The 17658-nt window shown below is 40.2% G+C and overlaps 1 protein-coding gene across 2 annotated transcripts in view; it reads right to left on the bottom strand.

Moving 5' to 3' along the window:
* lrrtm4l1 (leucine rich repeat transmembrane neuronal 4 like 1) overlaps positions 1 to 17658 on the bottom strand; it is a 57427-nt gene that overhangs the window by 25762 nt on the left and 14007 nt on the right. Inside the window, exon 2 of one of the 2 annotated variants that reach the window (XR_004659945.1) lies at positions 9872 to 11568. Coding sequence is in view for 1 of the 2 variants with exons in the window: in XM_034896641.1 (XP_034752532.1) it covers positions 9938 to 11568 (1631 nt within the window). In the remaining variant the exon portion in view is untranslated. The remainder of the gene's footprint in view (positions 1 to 9871; positions 11569 to 17658) is intronic. The other variant, XM_034896641.1, reaches the window with a different exon arrangement.

The following is a 17658-nucleotide window of genomic DNA, read 5'->3' as shown; positions in this document are numbered from 1 at the left end:
ACCAAATTTGTTATAAATGTCTTGTCACCGTGGGATAGAGGGAAACGCAATTTCGATTTCTTTGTATGTTTTTGACATACAAAGACAGAAATTGACAATAAAGCAGACTTTGACTTTGACTTTGAGAGTAACTCTGTCTGTAGTGCAACGGCTTCAAATGACGAAAATGTCTTTTACTGGGACCACGTACTGTTCAATATGTTGCCGTTTTACAAACTAGAAAGTGAACAACTTAAGCTTGACGAACATGTCACATTCATCTCAGTAAGTTAGCAAGAGTACACAACAGAAAACTTCTGTGAAGACTACTTCAAAATAAAAGCACTTCTAGTGACAGTTCGCAGTAAAACTAAATTACTGTTAAAGTTGTGTACATTTTCACATATTAGCTGTATATCAAGTACTGCAAATAATGTAAATAGTGAGTTTTAAACAATAACTTTCTTATTTATGTACTTAAATACAACTGTAAGGTAGTTTTAATTGAGTATTTTCACTTTCTCCTACATGCCTATTGTACGTTTTACTTACCTATTTGTATAGCTTTAGTTACTTTACCTATTCATATACATTTTACAAAATATTATGAATAATCTATGATGTATTAAAGTGGATAAAAAGGAGACTTAATTGATCTGGTGGTGAAATTCACATGCTTGTTGCCAAGTCAAACTTCCACTGTTATTTTTGTAAAAGTAACTCAAAAGTAATGCAAAAGTAGTGTAACGCATTACAATTTAGACACATTAATATAGTAATATAACTTATTACTCTCAAATGACAGTAACTTATAATCTATAATGTATTATACTTTGGAAATAATTTGCCCAACACTGTCAGTTAATCACTAAACAGTGTGAGCGCTATTTAACACATTTACTACTTCCTATGTGAAAAGTTGCGGGAGTGCACTGTGAGAGCGTGTGCGCGTATGCAAGAGTGTTGTTGACTTTAATTACACTCAACACTGTGCAGTGTAGTACTTCCATGATACTGCTATCCACTTATTATCTGGCTATGTATTTGTGCCAGCTTAGCAGTTACAAAGACCGTGACAGAATGAGACATTTGTGGGTTTTTGACAGAAGAAGTGAAGGTAGGTGGGTTGATGCTACTGTTATCGCAGGATAAAGCACGCAGGGGCTGCCAAAGCCCATGGCAAGAGGAAAAAGGTGTCTGTATGGGGTTAAGACATAATAAAATTCAATTAAGGGCAATAGACGGGGTGAATCTTTTTATATAAGGTTCCAGTGAGCTTTCCTTTCTTCGATCTAAGGCACAAACCCACATGCATACACACACTTTCAAAGATCTGCTGTAGAATCTTCTCTCTCTGTGTTTTTTGTTGTGATATCCAGTAAACCAGAGGGTCCCTATATGGCTTTGCACTGGGGCCAAGCTCCAGATGCAGCTAATAATACACGGTTCATTAGGGTTTGCATTGAGTACATATAACTGTATCTCTGCATGTGCAATAGGGAAGAGCGCCTGGGGTTAAGAGCCACGTTTACAACATTTCAGTCCATTCATCATCATCCAGTACAGCCTCTGTAGGGAGAAGTTCTTTTGAGGGTGACCCGGCAATCGAGGGAAGAGGGCATGAAATTGTCCCTGTGAGATATTTAAGAGGTTGTTGCACTGGATAAGTGGAAGTGCTTCTCACCAAGAGGTTTGCCGGCATTGTTGTATGAACAGCTTTTTTCTTTTTTACCGTCGTCGTTTCAAAATGATAATAAAAAAATGTGTTTTGACCAGTGTTTTTCTGTTTAGTCAACCAGAAAAAAAACTTGAGCAAAGCAGAGAAAAACATACATCTTACCCTCATTAGCTCCCCGTTCCATTATATATATTACTCAATTATATAATTATTAAGAGCAGCATGATCTCGCTCCTACTCAAGTGTAAAATAATGTTTTGACGCTGCGTTGAGCAAAAACATAAAGATTTCTATGAACTATAAAAAGCTCTTAATAATTAAATCTTTGAAAACTCCATGTTGCTTGATCACAGAAATGATGAATTTAATAATTTAGAGGATTTCACAATGCGCACATTAAAAGCTGCTGTTTCTGTGCCTGGAAGGGAAAGCAAATGACAGCTGAAATCTGGAATATTAGACCTACTGTATATTCATTAAGATCTCTCACACACACGCCTGCTTGCACTTAAGCTCTTAATGGTTCCTTAAAACTGATGAGGTAAAGAGGAAAGGCAGCATAAAATGAAAGTGTTCTTCTAAATGCTTTTTGGAGGAACGCCGATCAAGTGGAACGCAACTGGAGGGGAAATTAGCCAGGGGATATGCAAAGTGAGCGCTGTGGCTGGCTGTGTGACATCCTTCTCTCTTTAAAGCTGTCTGAGGGGGGGGGGGTGTAAAAGACTCAGTATCTCCAAGAGGCAGGGACTGCATGAGGAAAAGACCAGAGAGACTGTGAACTGCCTAGTGTGAGCTTGTTATTGTTTCTTATTTAAGACAAGAAAAAGTTACCTAGTGCTGATTTATTTGGCTGTTTTTTACATGATGGTTTTTAGTGATGGTTTATGCCATGAAAGTATTTCCATCCATTTACTAGTCCTTTTACAGTTGTAAAAGCTGTTATTCAATTTTAAACATCTAAGCAGAAAATTGCAAGGAAAGGAAATCTATTACTGTGTATTATATCGAAACAGTCTTTCCAAATAGGTCATACCATAGAAGATGGCAATAACCGGACAGGAGACGTGAGCAACAACCTTTCCAGAACAGATTTTTGTCCTTAAATGACTCAATTTCCAACAGCTGTAGGCTGGAAGGAGGGGGATGACGTGTGTTTTAGCATTCTTTAAAATGTATAATGTTGTTGTCCTGCGAACAGACTGACTAGAACTCAGATCTTTGTTAACAAAATGAAGATCTTAAATGGCATCATCTCAGTCTCTGAAAATTCCTTGATTCATCCCCGGCATCAGAAAATCTTCCAACATCATCCTGCCCATAGGTTTTACTGGATGTGCCATTCTGGAGGACAGTTACAAATCATGTATTTTGCAGTTCTATTTGGTATAGGCTTCATTTTCTAAGAGCTGTTGCTATTGGGTTTATTCCTCGCTCATGCACAGTTGTAAAGATTTCTTTTGCTTCCCTGCATGGGCCTCTCTTTACGTCCGCAGTTACTGTATATTACAGCTGCGACCCGAGCAGCGAGGCGGGCCTCGGCCACGTTTGCAGGGTTGGCCCCCCGACGGCCGCCAGCAGTAGACAACGGTAGCCGGGTGGACAGTCAGGTAAGGTAAGGCTACCACCAGCAGCGACACTCAGACATCCCGGGAAGGGGATCTCTTTGGCGGGCAAGAGTCTGCTGACTTGGATCCTCCCGGAGATGGTTCTCTAGCCGGCACCAGCTCTCCCTCCTCCTTGTTGGGAGAACTGGAGCTCAAAACGGAAGAGGATTACAGAGAAGTTAAATCCCACTCTCGTTCAGATGCTGTGGAACAGGTTGTGAGGGCAAAAGTGGATCTGTTTGCCTCACTAGAGAATGCACAGTGCTCACTGTGGCTCTTTACGGAGGCACAAAACTGGTCTCGCATTGCCCCCTGTCCACTAGAAGACACGTGAGCATCATGGTTCCCGACTTGGGGGATGGGACATCCTGACAGTTGCCATACGGCACAGGGACGCACTATTAGAGAGGACGGGAGCGCTGCTACTTTACAGCCAAATCCTTCATTCATGCTGAGAGTCAAAACAAACTATTTTTGGCTGAGAATTTCTTACCTTCAGGGTTTCTTCCTTCCGCCTCATACAGAGAAGCGGAATAAGCGTCTCACCGAGTCTGCCCAGTGCACGTGTTATTTTAGTATGTTTTATGCACAGCAAATATCAGCTGGAGCAGCTCTTCATTAACTATATGATACTATATCCACGTGAGGTTATCACCCACACTTTAAGTGTAAAGTGTAAAGTCATACCTCCTCAGAGGTATGACGTGAAATCTGTGTGATGTGTTCTCCATGATTCACTTGGTCTTATCCACACTTAACAGCATGTTAAGGCTATTAGATCTCGTATAACACATCTCCATCCTTATGGAGCAGAGTGCCCTTGAGGAAAGCGCTTTACATCAATGATGATTTTAATCTAAATTATGGAGCACCTTCATAATCCATGTGGCAGGACCTCACAACGTTAAGCAGGCCAGTCATGGAAGTAGCCGATCAGGTTTTTAAGCAAAAAAAATCATTTTGTTACATAAAAAAAAACCTGTCCAGTGTGAGAAGAAAGAGGAGCTAGTCTATGTTATCTGTTGGAGGATTTTGATGTCACAGATGGCATTCAAGGTACATCAGCTTCACCCTTAACCCAACAGTAACAGATCCCAGAGATCAATTAATAGAACAATAGTTACGTACTGTATCTCCAGATTCAATGAGTATAGGCATAGCCCTCTAAGATCCAGGCCACCTGCTTCACTAACATTGGCTGAGGAAAAAGGCTGATGTTGGAAGCAGATCTCTGGTCTGGCAGCTGTAATATACATACTTATTAGCAAATTACTTTCTTTCAACTTCTCAAATGACACAATTAAGTGAATGAAATCATATTTAAAATAAGTAAATAATATGTTAAGGTTCATACTCATATATGTAGTGCCTATAAAACTTATAATGGAAAACATAAACCATTCAAGTTAGAATGCAGTCTTAAATCAAGACCTCCCAAATAAGCTTACTTTGAAAGAGGAAAATGTGCCATTTAGGCTTTCATTTAGGACATGTTTTTACTAAAAGCAGTTATACCAAAAAGTGTTGTTTAGTGTAATTGTGGTTAGAATACAGTCAGGTATCACTCTAGAAGACTATGCCATGTAATGGGTTTTTTTCTCCCAATGCAGCCATGCCTTTCTAAGGAGATTTCTTGTCTGAAAGCAACACAATTCTTTTAATGTACTAACCTAGTTTATCGGTTCAAAAGCACATCCTACTGTGTTTTATCAGATCATGAAAGAAGAATGTACAGTTCATGAAAAGTATTTGCTTGCTGAAAATTGAGCAGTGGACTATAGAAAAGTGTCAGCTCCTAAACAAGGATCCCTCACGTGTATTTTTACCTGCTTTGCCTACACTATAACAAAATAACTACTATTGGGACTTACATCACCACATATGAATACAACTGGGCTCATTGAATCAACAAGCCTTCCAGTCTTACCCAATTTAGGCAAAAAGTGTGTTTAGGGACTCCAGTATGCAGAAATCTTCAAGTAGACCATTTTAAAAATTGGTGAAAATAGCACATTTGTACTGCATGCATTTATTGCTAAAAACATGGTGAGATTAGCAATAAGTGAGCATTTCTGTAAAGGAGAGACTCATGGTCGAGGCAAGAGGTCAAGGGACCCTTTGAAAATGTTCCCTTGCAAAATGTTGCCTAATTTTGGAGAGTGATGTAGCTTTTACCCCTTTCCAACAGGCTAGCACCACATGGTTGGTTCCAATGGATGCCTTAGATAGTCTAGTTTCATATAATACCAATGATCGCTGGCGGCCCTGCAGGGCTCTTACTAACATTACAGTATTCTAGAGTTTCTTACATTCCCGTGATTAAAGTTACTTAAAATAAATAGACCTACCACACATAACACAATAGTGGCACCATGTAAATGTAATATAAAGCTTCCATACTGTTAATCCATGAAAGAATTTGAATAAATAAGGTCCTGCCTCTGACTGGGCCAATCGTAGTTCAAGATAATGGGGTGGAACCTGTCCCCCAGGCCACTCCCTGGACTAAACCTGAGTGCAGACTACCCTCTGTTCTGCAAGGCTAGTTTCAGTGATTTCCATCATTATCTAAGATTTTGTATAGACGCAGGTCTGTCAAAATTAATTATTTTCTTTGCCTAATCACGGATGGCGGAATTTTGTGGTGCAATTGGCTGCCTTGTTTCCTTGTGCTAGAGTTTAATCATCCACTCTTCAAAATTAGTCTCTGGGTGATGAATTACTTTCCTCTAGCAAAGCTACTCCTTAAGTTCCTAAATCCAAAATGTGCCCGAACACTGGCTTTCTTTGAAGATAAACTATGCTAATTTTGGAATCTATGACTTCATTTGGAATTGGAGATGACAATAATTTGAGGTCTTATTTGAATCACTTTTTCTCTCACCCAGACTTGTTAAGGCATTATTAGTTATGGAAGCTACAATTTCAATTCCAGTTCTGGCAATTTGAAAAGTATTCAGCCCTACCAACAGTAGAGTCTACCTTTAAATTAGCTGATTGTATTCCTGTCAGTGTTGGAGTCATTTTGGTACCAGTTTGTTCACGGTTCTGTAGTTCTTTTCTCCAATACAACATATTGCAGCTGTCAGATATTCCCAATAACTCCTACTCGAGGCAACAAGAACTATATTTTCCATTCAACTGCACACATTTACATTCTTTACAACATGATGTGAATGTGGCATTAGTGAATTGATTTTGGTGATCTCAACAAACTCTCAACATAGATGCATCCAACTTCATCTCAAGCAGAAGTCCAATCAGCCAGAGTAAATAATAATACCTGCCTGGGTTTGTGTGGGGTTTTAGGTTGGGAGTATGTATCCTGCCGCAAAGTAAAAGAGACAGCATACTGTTCCTGCTGGGCTCTGAAACCATTTTATGCTGGTCTTGATGATACCTCACTGAATCCTAAAAACAGCAGGGTAAATGTGTTGTGTTCCCTTTTGTTCTCCTACATTGCCATCCACAGAGACTGCTGCCGCTGCACAGACCCATAATGAAAGGCACAACTAGCTTTGCCGGCCAACAATATGACACTTTCATCAAACTAAACCAAGCGTCGACAGCTTCTCAATTATTAAACGCCTGAAATAAGCAACAGTGTAGAACCCCCGCCTGCAACAAAACTACCGTAGAAACCCGTCAGTGATGTTGAAAAGGAGAGATTGTTTTTGAGATGATGAGATTTGGATTATAGTTACTTAGAGAGAGAGACGCTGATTGCTACAGAAATACTTTGAGTGCTTGAAGAGAGAATCAGAACACCGCTTTTGTTTGGTGGCAAAGTGCAGTCTGTATATTGGTGCCAGATGTCTGACTAACCGCAGGCGTAGGGCTGTATAAACCACCGCCTAAGCCTGAGTCTCTCAAACCTTTTCTGGTCCCAAAATAAATGGGCATGCCATAATGGGAATTTGTTTATGACATACTATATTATATTTAGCATAGAGCATAGCAGCAGCTTCCAATGGATTATCCATAAATGACAGGTTTGGCGTATATCTGTATATGAAACTGCAGATCAATTGGGAATGTAAATACTCACAATATCAATTTTGTTTCATGCTTAAGATTTATTAACAGTCTTAGCGGATTTAGAAAACAAAATTAAATTCTCAAAAATTCTTCTCCCGTAAGAACATCTCCTGTTAATGCACGAATGTCAAAAATGAACAAAACTGAACTTTGCAAAACCTGGCAACAAATCAAACACTGAATATAATGGTCTTACTAGGAATAAACTTCAATGTTTGGTGTTAAAGCCGGATAAGAAATCTGATTCTTGATTCTTCCTTTTCATGCACACTGTCTGATTTGTTTAACCTGAGAAAACTCTGCCTCTGCTTTTTTGATTTCTGAAGAGAAGCTCAGTATTGGGTGTTTTAATAGTTTCTGGATGATAGTGGAGTTGGCTAACTCAAGCTGTGGCTAATCTTGTGGTACAAAATCAAATTTTCCTCAACAAACATTTTGAGGAAAAATCATACCCTCTCTGCCTTGCCATGAAGCCATTAGTCACAGTTGAAATTGAATAAGTGGAATTTCTAAATTTATGGAAGGAGTCAAAGCTTTCTGCATGAAAAGCATCCTAATTGAATTTAGATTTAACATTGGTTTTGCACACTGGACTGTGCCTCCGAAGTGCTCCTACACTTAAAGTGAGCGATTTAAAGACAGTCCCAGGATGCATCTAATGTCCCTTGTTTGATAGCTCCTCTGTCCTCGGCTAAACCAGAAGGTATTCTGTTCCTTCTCGGTAAAGGCCGTCTTAAATCCCTTATTTCTACCCCGTGGACTGAGCATCAGGGAGGGATAATCGAGAGGCTTTAGAAGAAGATACACGAGAGCAACCTTCCAGGAAGCCATGCAGCTGAAAGCCGTTGCTAACTCCGCCCACATAGCTGATGAATTCACGTGAAGATTTAGAGGAAAGGACGTGAAATCCCTCTAAAACACGTATGCTCGTTTCCTCTCTCCTCCAGTGTTTCCTCGGTGGGAGGGATTAAGATGCAAGGAAGGGAGGCAAGCGGAGGAGCCGGGGATGCAATTTAAGGAAAGTGAGATGCACTGCCAGTCTTTATCTTTATTAGCTGACGCCTTAAAAAACAAACATCTCAGTCAGGCAGAATAAAACATCTTTCAGTTGGGGATCATGACACCCAGAAATCAATTTGATCTCACAATACTGTTTTGTGCCTTGCCATTGCCTTTTTAAAATTGCTTATCATGTAAATAAACTTCCATTGTTGTAACTGTCAAGCTTTCCTTCCGAACACAGTGTGTGTGGAAATATGTAATAAGTAAATTGCTGTAACTGCACGTATAGCAGCTTGAGAAGAATTTTACAGTCAATGTAAGAAAATAAAAACTGGAACTACTCTATTGTCATAATCCAATGATCTGTAACTTATACAGAGTGGGCTGATTTGGTTGACTTGCTCTGTATTTATTTGTAGTAATGCTGACGGATCCCACAGAAAACACATAGCCTGTACTTTACGTAATCGAGAAGCCTGTCCTTTTGTTTAAGTTGCCGCTAGCTCCGTGGTGAACCCCCTTCACTTTCTTCAACCAACAGGTAAACAGAATGTACTAAACTATGTATGACTCGGTCCTAACCGCAGTGGCTTGGGTTTGAGTCCGCCGCCCTTTGCTGCATGTCACCCTCCCTCTCTCTCTCCCCCTTTCCTATTTTCCACTATCCTATCAAATAAAGGCCAAAAAAATCATCTTTAAAAAACTCTCTAGGACCTTTAACAAATCTGTCATACAGAGCATGCTTCCTGAGATCAAACAAAGACATCCCCTGCAATTCTTTTACAGTTTTAAGGTGAGTGGTTGTAATTAGCCTGGTTTAGAAATATACTCATTATCAGAGCAGAGAGATCCACATTTAAGCCATATCATAAGATTTGGGATTACCTCTGTGCAGATTACCATAAATCTCCCCACAGAGTTGTGGACGTGTGCGTTGTTCCAGAGACACTCCGGTTAACATAAAGGGCAGTTAAAGTGCACATTCATTCATGAGAACATACATAACTTAGCACCTATTAACCTTGTAATGAACAAGTTCACACATTTCACTTTTCAGTTGCAATAAAAGTCTCTCAAGCTACTCCCCTCACTTTGCCATGTCATAGCAAAACAACAAATCAGAACTCACACACACACATGCAGTGAAAACACACACGCCAAACAAATTAGAACATGATTTAGACATGCCATGTGGATATTGTGTGGTGTCTGCAAAATAGTAGACAGTGTCCAATTATTCATGGTCCCTTAATGTCAGCATACCATGAAGAACATATGCAAAAGTGTAGCTTTAAAATAAATATTATAAAGATGAATAAAGCCACACTCAATTAGACTTAAAAAACAAAAAAATACTGCGTTAGTACTATATTTTAGTCCTCTGAAAGAGAATGCTGTTTTTTTCATTTGGATCAGATTAGTTATTTTCTATTTTCCAATTTAAGGTTTTAAAAGTAAAACCTAAATAATTGGAGACAGCTTACATTTGAAGTCAAGCGTGTTGTGAACAAAGAGTAAAGGATGCTTAACTGTGTGTCTTTTTACAGGGCATACTTGATAAAGGATTTACCTCTCTGTTGAGCCTTTGTATTTTGATTTTGAGTTTCTATTTTTAGGCTGATGCGATGAATCATACCTCACACTCCCTGGAGCCAGATATTGTGCATGTGCAGGAACCAGTGCCATTTCCTAGCACCTCCAATGCCTCTGGCGTGGCAGCAGGGTTGTAGCTCATATAATACTCTTGGAGCTGGGAGCTCAGGTTCTGCTCTGGCTCCGGACTCTTTTTGCGACGCCTCCGCCCCACCATGGATCGCTGCTGCAGCAACCTGGTTGCACCTGGATAGCGCCGCCACAACACATAGATAATTGTCAAGATTAGGGACATGGTGAAGAAGAGTGCCACGCTGCCTACCACCACTTTGTGCAGAGTCATGTGTTCAAACTCTGGGGGTGGTATGAAGGTGGGTCGAGTGCCAGCAACTGAGTCTCTTGGGTTTTTGCTCATCTGCCCTGGAAAGGTAGGATGAGGAATCGGTCGAGGTCTGAATGGTGGGACGGGACCAAAGGTGCTGGCTGGTGGCATAGGCGGAGAGCCGCTAGTAGGAGCAAAGGTTGGTTCCCCGGTAGCTTCGGAAATGAGCTCTGACATTGGTGAGGGTGTTTCAGTCAGAACGTAATCTGTTTCCTCACAAATACCATGGTTCCTCGTGGCTTCCATAATTTTTTCACCTTGGAGATATTTTGGACTGCTGCATATCATAGTGGTGTCTTTACTTCCCCGAAAATTCCTCAACCAAGCCACAAGTGGGCAAATACCAGTTCCACAATCCCACATGTTCCCAGCAAGGCTGATGGAGGTCAATGAGATCCATGCTGACACCGCCTCTTGAGACACATTGGACAGTTTGTTGGATTCCAGGTTGAGGACTTGAAGGTTGGGCAAGCAGTGGAACACAGCCGGGTCTAGGGTCTGGATTTCATTTCCAGACAGATCAAGTTTTTGCAGTGTATACCAAGTCCACGGCAGGCCCTGGTTGACCACCTTAATACGGTTCCACTGCAGATAGAGTGATCTCAGGTTGGCTAAGCGTGGAAACAGAAAAAAGTTGATCCGTGAAAACTGGTTGTGCTCCAGATGCAACTCCATCAGCTTCTGTAGCCCCAAAAAGGTTGTACGGGTAAGAGCCTTGATTCGATTATAGCCCAAATCTAAAAACTCCAAACTTCGGCACTCCAGGAATGCTCGAATTGGGATGTTGGAAAGACCATTCGAGCGTAGGTGTAGGTTTTGCAGTTTCCGTAAGCCATGAAATTGACCAGGCTGCAGGATTTCCAATTTGTTGTAGGACAAGTCCAGACTGCGAAGATTGGGAATTCCATGGAATGTTGAATTGTGCAGGGATGTGATCCTGTTGGAGCTTAGTATCAGCTCTTTAAGCCTGCGGACCCCCTGGAATGCTCGACTGTCGACAGCTGAAATCTGATTATGGTCCAAGTAGATCCAAAGAAGCTGGCTGAGGTGAGCAAATTGATATGGCAGCAGGGTGTGTAGTTCATTGTAGCGCAGGGAGAGGCCTTGGCAGCCTACAGAGATGTTTTCTGGGACATCTAAGAAGCCAGCTGAATCACAATGGACCGTCTTCCCCTCACATCGGCAGCTATTGGGACAGGTGCGCTCATTAAAGCTGAACAGCAGGGGAGCCCGCAAGAGGAGCAGGAGAGGAAAGAGAAGGTGTGTCAGTCGTCCATCACACAGCATTGGACCTATAAGAGAAAAAAAGACAGAAAGAAGAAAGGAAATTTAAGGATTTTGGTGAAGTCACATTGATGTTATATGCAAATATGCCATGAAGAATTCAAAAATTCAGTAACCTCTGTGACCATAAGGGATTCATAACTTTTCACACAGATTCACCATGTGAGAAATCAGTTCAAGTACTTTGTTAAATAGTACCAGAAGCATATAAATCCCCCAAAAATTAAATTAGAACACTTTCAAGTGATTTAAATAAAAGAATGATCTTCAGAAGAACATCATACAAGAAAACACTGACTTTGGGAAAATTACTTGTGTAGTAATGAAAATGGAATAACGGCTGCAGTTTAAGACTTGTTTTCTGGGTCCTTCAATAATGGTACTTAATGTTTATAAATATTTTATTATTATAAATTAAACAATACACAGACATAAGAATGCATCCCAGGATCATAAAACACAGAGGAAAGTCGGGAGGGGGAAACCTACTGGTACTTATTGTTAAAGGAGGTGTAACAAGAATCCCAATCTACAGTTTACTTTCATGCCAAACTTCTTCCTGTCTTCCAATGATGACAAGTCAATTATTGAGATAATGCTACCTCAAACATTAATATTCTGAACACATGCTTCTCGAGGATGATGCACATCTGGACAAAAATTCTACACATCTGTTTAGAGTTAATAAACCAAGAGGCTAAAAACAACAGACTAAAACAACCGAGAATTCTGAGGAGTTAAAGACTTTCAGAGGATCATATGAAAGTACAGTTTCCCAGGAGGAGCACAAGCCCTCCACATTCACCTTTGAAAATGTGTCACCAGTTGTAAGATGGACCCCCTATGGATTTTGAATAGGTAAATTGGCTGTGTTTGTTTTACTTGTCAAAGAAACATTTGGGCACCTTTCTACTTTACATTGAGACAAGCTCTGACTTTTCTTACTTTCCCTCCAGAGTTATCAACACGCTACCACCTTTCCCCACTTTAAGAGGTTTTCACAATGCTCCACTACTGGAATATCTGTTTTTACTATAAGAGACTGAGGCAATGGTAGTGCCCGAGTCTCAGAATCCATTAGGGGTCAAGGTGCCAGGACCTTGACATAAATGGTTCAGATTAATCCACCAAATTTTATGAAATATAAAGTTTTTAAGGGTTCCATTGACCCTCTCCTCCAGATTTGCTCTGTCTAAACTCTTGATTTTTATTTGTCACTCTAACCATATTGAGCGAGTCTATGAATATAAATCTTGTCTTGTCATCTGGATCAATTACAACCTTAATCTTTACAATCCATGTAAATTCATTAACTCTCTAATTACAGGGTATGCTTCAGGATGTTTATATCCATATAGCCTCGCTTTGCCAAGCTACGGAGGAAGGTCTGGCTAGTCCACACAGCGTTCCAGGATGGAGGAAAAACAAGCTCTGGGTTCATGGCATTTTATTACACCAATCACAATTGTCATGGGTGGCGCTAAGTTCCACACAGTTGGTAGAGCACGTGTACATTCAAAAGTTGTTTTAGTCGTGCAGCAGAAAACTCAAGTTAGTCAGATAGCAGGGGTGTGAGAAAAAATCAATACAGCACAGTATCACAATATTTTCAGTGGCAATACCGTATCGATCCACAGGCGCCAAGTATCGATCTTTTATTATATATGTGTTGGTCAGTTTATCTGCTTGACAATCCCATTTAGCAGCAATAAAATTTAAGTGCTATGACCAAACAGAGAAATGTACCAGATGATCATATATCCTTTTTGGGGCTTCATTTGATATTGGGAAAAATTAGAAGTTGGAAAAAAAGGTTATAAATTGCAATATATCGCAAAATATTGCAATATGCTTAAAATTGCAATAATATGGTATTGTGGCACAAGAATCGTGATGATATTGTATCAGGAGATATCTGGTGATTCCAAACCCTAACAGATATTCTAGCTAGCTGTCTGGATTTACCCTGCAGATGTGTCAGGAGCAGTTAACCATCGTTAAATGACATCACTTTACTGTAAAGCAGCCTTTTAAAATCAGGAAAAGACAACACTTGTGTCGTATCACATAATACGATGTCCAAAATTTAAGAAGACATCTAGCCTCGTATATTGATATTGATATAATATCAATATATTGCCCAGCCCTTCCTACAATTATAGGACAATGCAGACAATGATCCTCAACATACAGGAATGGTCATCAAGGTTTTTTTTATAGCCAAAGAGTGGGATGTTCCGGGGCTGAATTTGAACATTTGGACATATGTTCGATGTTCAGGTATTTAATATTAAATGTTGTGAAAACACGTTTTTAGTTTTTCCTTTAAATACTGTAACAAAGTTGCGGTGGCCAGTCATGTAACCGGTCGGTGTTGAGGCAGTGGGAGAGTTCAAAACAGGAAATGGGAAAGATCACTTTCTCTATTCACTTTCTCTAAAGCACAAGCAGTGAACTGCCCAGGAGTTTGTGTAACAGCTGACGGATTCCTGCAACAACAAAAAACAGTCACTCCGTCTCTTTCTCCGTGAAATGAAGTTTCCTTCAAATGTGTTCAGAAATGTTGAGATCTATAAACAATCTGATTAAAAATGCGTGTTGTGAATGTGAAAAGGCTGCCTTTCTCCCTTTTCAGTTGGCCCTGACGGTTTGGTGTCTGCTCGATGCTTAATTTCACTTGTTAGTTCATTATTTGACATGGGCCTGTTCGGCAGGCTTCATGGGTTCATGGCGTTTTGCTATGGTTCTGCCTGGGATGTTGAGGGTGGCTCGGCTGCTCACCAGCTTAATCAGGGAGAGTGGATGCAGGTTTGGCATTCAGGCACCAGGAGGGGTTGGCAGCTCGCTGTGAGGTTGCCGGTTTGTTTGTTGGCTCTTATTTTGCCTCAGTTTAATAGGTTGTTGTTGTATTTTGGTTAGAGTATATTTTAGTGTCATTTTTGTTAATAAAACACAAATGGTGAAATCTCCAGTCTTCAAGCGTGACAGTGAAATTCAAAGTGCTTCATTGTGAGGCGAAATAACACAACAGGCGATGGCTTTTGTTGGTCCTGAAGCTTCAAAGCACAAAAAATGGTATTCGCAGAAACCCTAAAACATTCTGACTGTCCAAGTCCGTCATCTGACTGATTGTCAACTACAAATCTAAGCTGACGGTTAGCCCTTTAACATTGTACTCTTGTTTGATTTCAAATTCTACACCCAGCAGTAAAGAGCCAACAAGTTAAAAGATGTGGCACTGTCCTGCGATGTGTCAAAGGACACATCCTTGATCTAGGGCTCTCATCTTGTCTTGCTCTGAGTAATGCTCCGACTAAGGATATCATGTCATACCTCAGAAGGACGCTGCTTTCAAATGTACTTTTACTTCCCCTCAGGCACCTATCTGCCCTCTGTCCGGTTTTGCGGCAGCTGCTTTACTGTTAACAGCTCCAGATTTGACACTTAACATTTATGAAATTGCTACAAAGACATAAAGGGAGAATGGGTTTCAATTTGGTGTGGACAGGATTAAATGGTTCTGAGTAGGAGACGACATGCAGCATTGTGCAGATGTATAAAGCAGTGGTATCAACAGGTATCTAATCAGGTATTTGTATTAAAGGAAGTTACACAGTCTAGTGGTTTTTAATAATACATGCTGCCACAGGTATGGAGTTTGTAATTTGAGTGGGGGGAAAGCTTTCATTGGTAGAATTAATAAGATTATAATTGGGTGAGTGTGCGATTGTTACACTCAGCGAGAGATAGAAATGATCTCCTTTAGTGGGAATTAAGGGTTGGAAATGCATTGAAGAATAAAAACAGTTTGAGCTTTCCTGGAGGTAATTACATTCTAAGCTATTACTTTTCAGAATATTTTATAATTATCATGACATTAAGAGATTGGTTGAGGTAGGTAGGCTGACTTTTGTTTAGATCTTTGACTCTTCTGTTTAGTTCATGTTTTTGGCCCAACAGTACTGATTTGCTGTTATTGCACAAACTTTAAGATACAATTCTCTACATATGTTATACATTGCCAAAGAATACCTTCACCTATCTCTTCTTGTACGCATGGGTTCCCTTATGAGAAACACATTGACAGAGCAGGGAAATCATAGTCCTCATGATTAAACATGAGCATTAATTCATGCGTGTTAAATTCTAACTTTGAAACAGTTGACCAGATGTTAGCTGCCCACGGAAACTGTACTTGGAAAAACTTGGCTACATGTTCAACACACACACTTGTATTACCATACTTGTGAAGACCCTCACTGACACATGGAATTCCATATTGCTCCTAACCGTAGCTACCTGTACTACATCCATGACCCCGAAACCGTCATCATAGTCTATATATATCAACAGCCTTTCATTTCCCGGATTGTTCCGGTACCGGCAGAGATTCTGCCGGATGTCCCTCATGTTAATCTTCTGAGCTAGAACCGACAATTAAATAATATTTTTATATATTTTTTCTTTGTGTAAATTGCGTATATTTCCAGTGCCTGTCTCCATACATGCAGGTGTTCCACCAAAACAAGCTCCTTCCCAAAGCTTTTTTTGCAGAGGCTCCGTAGTTGCGTCTGGCGCTTAGCGTCACCTAAAACGATTGTGATCGGTTTAAAGTAACACCAATACACCAGAGCAGAGTTTTTCTCCCATCCCGGTATATTGTGTGGACTACCCAGACCTGAACCTAATTCTAATACTAACATCAGCCGTTAAACCTAGTCTTAACCTCCAAACAAACAGCCCTTCGTAGCGGTAGGGGCTGGGCAAAATGTCCTCATTTTCGGAAAAACTCTCACACTGACCCTAACCAAAATTTGTGCAAGAACACACGCACAGACCCCAAATGTTGTGATTTGTTTGGTATGTACATAAGAAGTTTCTGATTGACTTTGGACAAGGTTTATTAAATGATGGCAAGTGAATGAAGTGAATACAATAACAGAAATGCATCTGGCAGAATGTGCAACTCCTTAGCCTCAAGTTTTACAGTGTCATATTGCTTTCCACTGTGCGGACAAACAGACATTATTAAAGATAAACAGATTGGGGAAGACTATTGCATTACATAATGTGTCTTGTAGTCACGATATATTTACAATGACAAGTCCTCAGAAAGGCAACATAGCAAGGCTCCAGGACAGAAGTGACAGAACATTTCTGTGTGCTTACCTGCTTTTGTAAGCTGTAAACTAAAGAAAGACCTCCATTGTCTGGCATTAAGTATGCAGAGAGCAATATTGTACATCATTATACAACAACTTGGGGGATGTCACACAACAATGAAAATTTCATGCTAAAATGGGTAGCAAACAGGTACTGTTTTACATTATCTACATTTATCACGAGCTACCGGTGTGTCACTTTGCTTAACATCGGAACAGGCCGGGTTGTTTTGAGCCATAAAATTACCAAACATGCAACAACAAGCAATTGACTTTTACCTTTTAGGAAAAATATTATTTTACTCAAAGATTGTTTCTTCTAAGGAAATAAAACAGCTTTGACCTGAGCATGGACGTTCTGAGGAGGGTTTTCACCACTTTAGTGCAAAGTATAATTTGCACTAAATTTCCTTCAGTACCAACATTGCATGTTGGTACTGAAATTTATGGGCCAGGAGCAAAAGCAGGCTCACAACAATAGTTTTACTGAACCCAGAGAAATAGCTGGTCGAGCTGTTAACAACACAAACCAGGAGGAAAGCAACATTAACAGTTCAGGACCCTTCGCATCCTTTGTTTAATGCATTTGAAAAACTCCCTCCAGTAAGACGCTACAGGGTTCCCACAGCAATGAGAAACATCATTAAGAAATCTTTTATTCCATCCTCTGCCTTCATACTAAACTAATGACTAGTATTAGGTATTAGTGACTGTGACTATTAGCTGCTGGTTTCTACAATGCCTATTTAAGAGATGCATTAATTGTTATCCCAACCCTTTGGCCCACTTTAATTTTTTTTTTTAATCTCATGTAGTCTAGCCCACGGCAGATTATGAGTGCAAAATAAAGATGTCTAATCTAATGGCGGTTTTCCACTGCGTGGTATCTACTCGACTCGCCTCGGGTCTACTCGCTTTTTTTGGTTTTCCATTACA

This window comes from Etheostoma cragini, chromosome 16 (assembly GCF_013103735.1).
Source record: "Etheostoma cragini isolate CJK2018 chromosome 16, CSU_Ecrag_1.0, whole genome shotgun sequence".
In the NCBI taxonomy this organism is placed as follows: domain Eukaryota; kingdom Metazoa; phylum Chordata; class Actinopteri; order Perciformes; family Percidae; genus Etheostoma; species Etheostoma cragini.
This window is presented reverse-complemented; position numbering and strand designations above follow the sequence as displayed.